Source organism: Nicotiana tomentosiformis, chromosome 10 (genome assembly GCF_000390325.3).
Source record: "Nicotiana tomentosiformis chromosome 10, ASM39032v3, whole genome shotgun sequence".
Classification (NCBI taxonomy): Eukaryota; Viridiplantae; Streptophyta; class Magnoliopsida; order Solanales; family Solanaceae; genus Nicotiana; species Nicotiana tomentosiformis.
The window spans coordinates 69,803,950-69,814,068 of NC_090821.1; the positions used below are offsets into that span (position 1 = coordinate 69,803,950).

Below are 10,119 nucleotides of genomic sequence, written 5' to 3' on the forward strand. Positions count from 1 at the left end.
TGGAGTTGTTGAAAGACTATGATATCACCATTTCTTATCACCCCGGAAAGGCCAATATGGTGACCGATGCTTTGAGTAGAAAGGTTGTGAGTATGAGCAGTCTTGCGTATATTCCGGTTGGTGAGAGGCCATTAACTGCAGATGTTCAAACTTTGGCTAATCAGTTCGTGAGGTTAGATGTTTCAGAACCCAGTCGGGTTCTAGCTTGCATAGTCGCTCGGTCTTCTTTATATGAGCGCATCAAAGAGAGGCAGTATGATGATCCTTATTTACTTGTCCTTAAGGACACGGTGCGTCACGGTGATACCAAATAGGTTGTTGTGGGGGAAGATGGGGTTCTGCGAATGCAAGGTCGTATTTGTTTGCCTAATGTGGATGGGCTTCGTGAATTAATTCTTGAAGATGCACACAGTTCCAGGTATTCTATTCATCCAAGTACCGCCAAATGTATCAATATTTGCGGCAACATTATTGGTGGAGGAGAATGAAAAAGGATATAGTTGCATACGTAGCTCGGTTTCTGAATTGTCAGCAAGTTAAGTACGAGCATCAGAGACCTGGTGGTTTGCTTCAGAAGTTAGAAATTCCTGAGTGGAAGTGGGAGCGTATCACTATGGATTTTGTTGTTGGGCTCCCACGGACTCAGAGAAAATTTGATGCAGTTTGGGTCATTGTGGACAGGTTGACCAAGTCAGCACATTTCATTCCAGTGGCAGTTACCTATTCTTCAAAGAGGTTAGCTGAAATTTACATTCGTGAGATTGTCCGCCTTCACGGGGTGCCCGTGTCTATTATTTCAGATCGAGGTACGTAGTTTACCTCACATTTCTGGAGGATTGTACAGCGTGATTTAGGCATGTGGGTGGAGTTGAGTACAACATTTCATCCACAGACAGACGAACGGACAGAGCGCACTATTCAGATATTGGAAGATATGCTTTGCACTTGTGTTATAGACTTTGGAGGTTCTTGGGATCACTTCTTGCCACTTGCGGAGTTTGCTTATAATAAAAGCTACCAGTCGAGAATTCAGATAGCTCCATATGAGGCATTATACGGAAGGCGATGTCATTCGCCAGTTGGCTGGTTTGAACCGGGAGAGGCTCGGTTATTGGGTACCGATTTGGTACAAGATGCCTTGGATAAGGTCAAGATTATTCAGGATCGACTTCGCATAACTCAGTCTAGGAAAAAGAGTTATGCCGACTGTAAAGTTCGTGATATTGCATTCATGGTTGGAGAAAGAATATTGCTTCGGGTATCGCCTATGGAGGGTGTTATTAGATTTAGGAAGAAGGGCAAGTTGAGCCCTAGGTATTTCGGGTCATTTGAGATCCTCGAGAGAGTGGTGGAGGTAGCTTATAGACTTGCGTTGCCTCCAGAATTATCCTCAATTCATCCGGTATTCCATTTGTCTATGCTCCGGAAATATTATGGTGACCCATCCCACGTGTTAGATATCAGCTCTGTCCAATTGGATAAGGATTTGACTTATGAGGAAGAGTCGGTAGCCATTCTAGGCCGGCAGGTTCGTCAGTTGAGGTCAAAGAGTTACCCTTCAGTTCGAGTGCAGTGGAGAGGTCAGCCTGCTGAGGCAGCTACTTGGGAGTCCGGGCGATACCTGCAGCTGAGTAAAAGGGACTTAGACGGGATTTTTCATTCATTCTTCAATTTTTCGAACCCTAAACATCAATAGGCGGCGATTTTCACGGGAAACATTGGGGGTAAGTGTTCCTTATCCTATATTGATTATATTTCATGATTTCATACTCATTTATATCATGAATCCGTGAATTTATGGAAGAAAAATCAGATGTTTATAAATTCTTCCAAAAACAAAAATTTAAGATTTGAAGGTTCATTTGATATCGGAATTGGATAATTTTTGTATGGTTGGACTCGTCTCGGAATGGGTGCTCGGATTTCGTAAGTTGTTTTTAGAGATTTGAGACGTGGGTCCCACTGCCAACTATTTTAATGAATTTCGGATTTTATCTGAAAAATTAGTAAATTCATATGGAATTAATTCCTATGATTCGTATTGAGTATATTGAATTGTTTGTGAATAGATTTGAAACTTTTGGAGACAAATTTAAAAGGAAAAGCTGTGGTTTAGTAATTGATAGAAATTTGCAAAGCGAAGTAAGTGTCGTGGTTAACCTTGACTTGAGGGAATAGAACCCTTAAATTATTTGTTATGTGAAATGCATGTGAACGACGTATAGGCGAGGTGACGAGTATCTATACGTCGTCAAATTAATTGTTTGCGTATTTACTTGAAAAATTATAAATTGTTTTAAATTATGAATTAATTATTATAATAATTGTTTCTCTCCTATTCTTTGTCAAATATTAATTTTTGAATTCCTGCATTAATTATTACATGCTATTTGAATTATGTACCTTAATTGCCATGTGACATTTAGCATATTAAATATTAAACTGCATATTTTCTCTCTGATTTCTATAATAATTTGTTATTTGCCTTTGTTTGTTTCGTAATTAAATCATAATTAATGTATGATTGTTGTCTTATAATTTTATATTAATTATTGTATTTATTGGAAAAATTCTTCTATAAGAATTGGTAAATGAATATGTTGGAGGAGCGGGTTGCACGCCGCAACATGATTGATTATAATGAATATATTAGAGGATCGGGTTGCACGCCGCAACATGATTGATTATAATGAATATATTAGAGGATCGGGTTGCACGCCGCAACAGACTTATTAAAAGTCCATATTAGAGGATCCGGTTGCGCAACAGACTTATTTAAAAGTCGACATATATATATATATATATATATATATATATATATATATATATACTGGGAGATCGGGTCGCACGCCGCAACAGATTTGATTTAAAATGAATATATTGTGAAAGCGGGTTGCACGCCGCAACAGAACTGAATGTGAATATATTGTGAGAGCGGGTTTCACGCTGCAACAGAATTGATGGAAATGATAATTGGTTATGACCGTTGAGTTGGCTTCAATTATTATAAATGAGTTACTTGATTTATTTCTATTATTGTTATTGTTTCTAATATTGCGTACAGGTAATGTAAGTGACCCGCCTTAGCCTCGTCACTACTTCGTCGAGATTAGGCTCATCACTTACCAGTACATGGGGTCGGTTGTACTAATACTACACTATGCACTTCTTGTGCAAATTTTGGAGTTGGTCCTAGCGGCGTGCCATAGACTTGCTTAGATTTCAGTTACTCGGAGGAGACTTAAGGTATAATTGCATGGCGTCCGTAGTTCTGAAGTCCCCGTCTATTTTACTTTAGCTGTGTGTTTATTTCTAGGAGGCCCGAAAGGTAAGAATGGAGTGGGCATCTTGGTAGATAGGGAACTTAGAGAGTCTGTGATTGAGGTTAGACGAGTGAATGATAGATTGATGACTATTAAGTTGGTGGTTGGAGAGTGCATCCTAAACATCATTCACGCCTATGTGCCTCATGTGTGGCCTAGATGAGAAGGCTAAACGGTGCTTTTGGGAAGGGTTAGATGAGATTGTGCGCCAGGTTCCGCCTGCTGAGAAGCTATTCATAGGAAGGGATTTCAATGGGCATATTGGGTGGATCACAGGTGGTCATGGCGAGGTGCATGGAGGCTTCGGTTTTGGGGAGAGGAACGGAGGAGGTACATCATTGTTGGACTTCGCTAAGGCTTTTGGGTTGGTGATTTCGTACTCTAGCTTTCGGAAGAGGGAGGGGCATTTGGTTACCTTCCAAAATGCGGTGGCGAAGACCCAGATTGACTATCACCTCCTCAGGAGGTGTGATAGAGGGTTGTGCAAGGATTGCAAGGTGATTCCGGGTGAGTTACTCGCAACGTAGCATATGCTCTTGGTGGTGGACGTTGGTATTATGTTAAAGAGGAGGAAAAAGGTCTATTCGAGGAAGACCGAGAATCAGGTGGGGAGCCTTAACTAAGGATAAAGCCCAAGCGTTAGAGGGGTGATTGTCAGCTATAGGAGCTTGGAGGGGCAGTGGTAACGTGAGCACCATATGGTCAGCAACAACAGACTGTATTCGGGAGGCTGCAAGAGAGGTGCTAGGGGTCTCGACGGGCGTCTCTGGTGGGCACAAAGGAGACTGGTGGTGGAATGAAGTGGTTCAAGGTAAAGTGGAAGCAAAGAAGGCGGCGTACTTGAAGTTAGTTGAGAGCATAGGTGAGGAGGAGAGGTGAGTGTGCATGGAGAGGTATAAGGCAGCTAGGAAGGAGGCTAAGCTGGCGGTCACAGAGGCTAAGATTGTAGCTTATGGTCGTATGTACAAGGAATTGGGGAAAAAGGTGGGGAGAAAAAGTTATTCCGACTGGCCAATTTGAGAGAGAGGAAGGATCGGGATTTGGACCAAGTGAGATGCATCAAGGACGAAGATGGTAGAGTATTGATGGAAGATGCCCAGATTAAGAGGAGATGGCAGACTTACTTTCATAAACTTTTGAATGAAGAAGGAGATCAGGATATTGTGCTAGGCGAATTGGAGCATTCCGAGAGTCACCGTGACTTTGGGTACTACAGGTGTATCGAGGTTGAGGAGGTCGTGGGAGCTATGCGTAAGATGAGTAGGGGCAGAGCGACCAGGCCAGACGAGATTCTGGTGGAATTTTGGATGTGTGTGGGGAGAGCAGGTTTAGAGTGGTTGACTAGGTTGTTTAATATTATTTTTAAGGGGAAGAGGATGCCGGATGAGTGGAGGTGGAGTACGGTGGTTCCATTGTATAAGAACAAAGGTGATATCCAGAGTTGTAACAATTATAGGGGTATCAAATTACTGAGTCATACCATGAAAGTGTGGGAGAGGGTGGTTGAAGCGAGGGTGAGGATGACAGTGTCTGTATCCGACAACCAGTTCGGGTTCATGCCGGGTCGTTCGACTACAGAAGCTATACACCTTGTTAGAAGGTTGGTGGAACTATACAGAGAGAGGAAGAAGGATCTGCACATGGTGTTTATTGACCTAGAGAAAGCGTATGACAAGGTTCCTAGAGAAATTCTTTGGAGATACTTGGAGGCAAAAGGTGTGTCGGTTCCGTACATTATGGCAATTAAGTACATGTATGATGGGGATAAGACTCGGGTTAGGACAGTAGGAGGCAACTCTGAGCATTTTTAGGTTGTAATGGGGTTACACCAAGGTTCTGCGCTCAGTCCGTTCTTATTCACCCTAGTGATGGACGCATTAACACACCATATTCAAGGGGATGTGCCATGGTGCATGTTATTTGCCGATGGCATAGTTCTGATTGATGAGTCGCGAGCCAGTGTTAATGAGAGGCTGGAGGTTTGGAGACATGCTCTTGAGTCTAAGGGTTTCAAGCTGAGTAGGACGAACACGGAATACCTGGAGTGTAAGTTCAGCGTTGATCCAGGGGAAGTGGGCGTGGATGTGAAGCTTGATTCGCAAGTCATCCCGAGAAGAGGCAGCTTCAAGTACCTTGGTTCGGTTATCCAGGGGAGAAGGGAGATCGACGAAGATGTCACACACCGTATTGGGGTAGGATAGATGAAGTGGAAGTTAGCATCTGGAGTCCTGTGTGACAAGAGAGTGCCACCGATACTCAAAGGTAAGTTTTATAAAGCGGTGGTTAGACCGGCCATGATGTATGTGGCTGAGTGTTGGCCCGTTAAGAACTCACATATCCAGAAGATGAAAGTAGTAGAAATAAGGATGTTGTGGTGGATGTACGGGCACACTAGGATAGATAAGATTAGGAATGATGATATTCGGGAGAAGGTGCATGTGGCTCCCATTGATCACAAGATGCGTGAAGCGAGGCTTAGATGGTTCGGACATGTTCAGAGGAAAAGCCTAGATGCTCTGGTATGGAGGTGTGAGCAGCTGGTTGTGGAGGTCACAAGAAGAGGTAGAGGGCGGCCTAAGAAGTATTGAGGAGAGGTGATCATGCAGGATATGACGAGACTCCAGATCTTTTAGGACATGACACTAGATAGGAAGATGTGGAGGTTGAGTATTAGGGTTGTAGGTTAGGAGGTAGTTGAGTCGTGCCTTACTTCGTACCATTGTGGGACTAGCCATGTAGGATTTTTGTCTAAGATAACTAGTGACAATGTTGTGGCTTACTATTTCGCTTTTCAGTACATGTCTTATTTACTAGCTATCGTTTTTTCTTTGCATCTTTCTTCTAGATTTCATGTTGTTCCTATTGTTCTTATGATTGTTGTGGTGATACTAATATTTACTAATATTGTCTCCCTTTGCTTTGCATCCTTCTTCTGGATTTCATGGTGTTTCTATTTATCCTATGATTGTTGTTGTGATACTAATATTGTCTCATTTTTGTCCTTTTGTCTTTTTGTTTTTTTGAGCCGAGGGTCTTTCGAAAATAGCCTCTCTACTCCTTCGGGGTAGGGATAAGGTCTCGTACTCACTACCCTCCCCAGACCCCATTAGTGAGATTTTACTGGGTTGTTGTTGTTGTTGTTGTTGTTGTTGTTGTGTGTTTATTTCCAGACAGTTTATTTTATTCAGACCTTTATTTGTATTATTCTAGAAGCTTGTGCACTTGTGACACCAATTCTGGGATGGTATTTAGACACCGTTGTTTTATGGATTATTCACTATATTTCAGAATTTACTTCCGCAATTGTTCTTTGTTATTAATAAATTTAAAAATTATTTTAAAAATGGATAATATTATTCTAACGTTGTTTTGCCTAGCAAATGAAAAGTTAGGCATCATCACGGTCCGAAGGTGGAAATTTCGAGTCGTGACGGTAATGATTCCAGCATTAAGGAGTTTACCCCTTATTGGGGTTAATAATTGGCCAATGTTTAATCTTAAACTTGGTTGCATCCCATGAAAATTCTATAATGAAAAGTAGTCGTCTGTAGTCCTTGAAGAGATAATTTTAAATTATAATGTTAAATTTCTTTATTTATTTTACTTCGTAGAGGCACCTATGGCTTTTTCTTTCCAAAATGGATTTAATTTTTTAATGTTTAAGTTGTAATTGGTAGCGTTCTAATTGAATTGTTTATCATGGCATTTTATTTTATGTATTTTTTCATAGATCTTAAAATTTTTAGAATTTGTGTTAGCCTATATAGTATGACTAATTAGACCGACTGCTTCATTTTCCAACCAATAATATTGTAGTAATGTTTGATTAAAATTGGGGTAAGAGGAGCATGTTTGTCTTTTGACCATGCCTTAGTACGCTTCTGCTTCTCTAGTATTCTAAGCTCATCATTATATGAGATGACGAGATACAAAACAAAGTATACACTTGTCACACCCCTTATTTAATTGGAAAAGACCCTACACTCGCTAATATTATAATTTTCTAAGAATATATATATATGTAGAGGACAACAAACAACATCTTTAAACTAATGTCTTTACATGGGGGCATTACTTCTATACTTGGTTTTGGGGTCATCATTGAAATTATACTCGTTTTGCACAACAAATTGCAAGTCTACTTATCTTTTGAATAACTTCAGACATACGGACATGAAATAGCAATCTTTTATGTCTTGCAAAGGCAATCAGGCAAACGCAAACTTCAAACTAATTAGCAAAGCTCTCGCATCAATTCTCAACGAGGCTGAACCATTGGAAGCTTATTTAATACATGCACCAGTACTAAAAAAGCGACCTAGATGCTTTGGAAAAAAATATTATAAATTCGCAAGTCGTAACTGCTTAACACCAGAACATCCACCAGTGCCTCAGTACACAAACTCTATTGTACAGCTTCAATTTGTTTATGTCTGAAGTTTGACCTTCATATTTTTTTGCCTGAAATATGGCCTTATCAAAGCAAAACTTAAAATATTTTTGCCAGAAATTTGACCTGATTTGCAAAGGTAATCAGAAAAACTTCAGTTCATAGTGCAAACTACAACAAAATTAGTCTGAATTTTATTCAATCTGTAGTGCAAATTGTAGACAAAATCAGCTTGTTATATTTGAACTTTAGATAGTTTGTTCTGAAGTCTGGCTTGATAGTTACAAACTTCAGATAAAGTTTAACCTGGTAATGTCTGAAGTAATTTGGCCATGCAGTCCCAAACTTAATACTCGTATCTTTGAAGACATTCCATATTTGAGTCCCTGATGTTTCTTCGATTTTCACGCTCCCGGATAATGTTCAATCACATTTCCAACAAGGAATGTAGGTCTAAGGATTTCGGTCAAATAATTTTGAATTAACAAACCTGGAATTGTAGTGGCAGCAAAATCTTCGAAAATTTGAACTCGAGACTCAAACAGTTTTAATGGAGTTTTCTGCATTGTACTTCTAGTTCAAATCTTCAAATCAATGTTGGTATATGTTCATTCAACCCCATATTTAAATACCCATATGATTTCAAGATTACTTCTTCAACATCTCAATTACTGATTTAAGTTTTCAAGTTCCTTTAATGGTGATCTTAAGTCAAAACTCATACACTAGTGTTGAATTATTATGTACTTCATATCCTATCAATAATACTTACACATAGTCTCATGTGTTTGAGAGAGAAGAAGAAGAAGAAGAAGAAGAAAGGAGCGCTAGGTCATAGGAGGAAGAAGAGTAGGTCTGAAGTTGTCAAAATTATGGTATAGATTAAATAATTTGAAAAAATGGTATAAGTTAAATATGGGAGACCAAATACGACGCTCATTGCAATGTTTACCTTTATATGAATTACATTCACAAAAATGAAATACGTTGTCCAAAAACATTTTAGATTCTTCTACCAAAAACGAATCATATGCATATATACATAGGTTGAGAATTAATTTTTAGGTGTAATAGGAAGAGGTAGAAGAAATAATATGCTTTTTTGTTTTCTTATTGTTAGTTTAATATTACTAATTTCTGTCAAAAATTCTCGTCTATCACATTTTAATTTGACTAATTTCTTAAAGTTAGGAGTATATTATAAGCTTTTTCCAAAAATGTGTGAAAAATACTATGACTTACAATTTCTCTCGTATCAAGACAGTGAAAAAGTTTACAATTCCAAAACTATAGTTTGGACTATCGGGAAAAGAGACGCCACAGAGGTTTAAAGACAAACGGAGTATTATTACAAACTCAATTATGGCTATTAATTAATTTTCTATCATAATATGACTCGTAGACCGTAGTCTATTCATATGACTTAGTAGTGCACGTTTTTTAATTGTAAATATTGTTTACTTCCACTAGCCAAGTAAGTTTATCAAATTGGTACATGCACTACATAAAATTATTAAGATTCCTCGATCTGGATCAGAAAAAAATAGCAGATGCACTACGTAAAAATTATAGATATTTGTAAAACAAAAAATACTTTTGTAAACCTAGTGGCAGATAAACATATAGGTTTGGTTTACGATATATGCTAAAGTTCAATATTGTTAGACAATTACAACATAATTTTAATTAGTAAATTTCAAAGTAAAATGGATATTTTTAGCCTTTATTTTTTTAAGGTTATTTGTGGCAAGGTGGGTTGTGAATATCCTTTGAAATATTCCTAAAAGGAGTTCTAAGTTTACGAGACTTTATTTGTAGTTTTCTATTTATTGTCTAACGATTAAACAGTTTTCACTAAAATAAAAAAAATTATAAAAAGTTAATTGTTTATAAGTCAATACAAAGAATAAATATTCCTAAACCTAAAAAGAGTTATAAGTAGACGAAACTTTAATTCCTACTCTAATTTTTTCGGGTGTTACTTTCCTTTTACAAATATGTTATCTTACCTATTTTAAGTAAGGAAGGATTCAATAAGAGTTCGGGGTTGGTGGGGGGAATTTGCAGGGATCATAAGGGCAACATGATTATGGCTTTTGCCTCCTCGTTTAGGAGCTGCAGTCGAGATTTAAGTGTGTGGGTTCTAAATTTTAAAATAAAACATTGATTCCAAGGGGATTCAAACCCCCATCTTTTCCAGTGAACCCATAACCCTTACCATTGAACCAAGACACCTTTTGTTATTGGGTTCGGCAGTATATATTTATATAGATTTAATAAATATTTCAATACAAATACAGGGTTGCGGAAAAAGTCACTGGGTTCGCCCGAACCCGCACCTACTACTGTAGCTCCGCCCCTGGCTGCAGTAGTAATTTTGCGGAAGCTAAGGCTGCATTATTTTGA

The 10,119-nt window shown here is 38.6% G+C and overlaps 2 protein-coding genes across 2 annotated transcripts; both read left to right on the top strand.

Moving 5' to 3' along the window:
- The first annotated feature begins 3,469 nt into the window (after positions 1-3,469).
- Positions 3,470-4,202, top strand: LOC138900360 (uncharacterized). The gene is made up of 2 exons (XM_070187093.1): positions 3,470-3,830; positions 3,982-4,202. The coding sequence occupies exons 1-2, from the start codon at positions 3,470-3,472 to the stop codon at positions 4,200-4,202; spliced, it is 582 nt and encodes a 193-aa protein (XP_070043194.1).
- Positions 4,203-5,191: 989 nt separating this feature from the next.
- Positions 5,192-5,524, top strand: LOC138900361 (uncharacterized). The gene has a single exon (XM_070187095.1). It carries the CDS (start codon positions 5,192-5,194, stop codon positions 5,522-5,524), a length of 333 nt encoding a protein of 110 aa, XP_070043196.1.
- Positions 5,525-10,119: the final 4,595 nt, after the last annotated feature.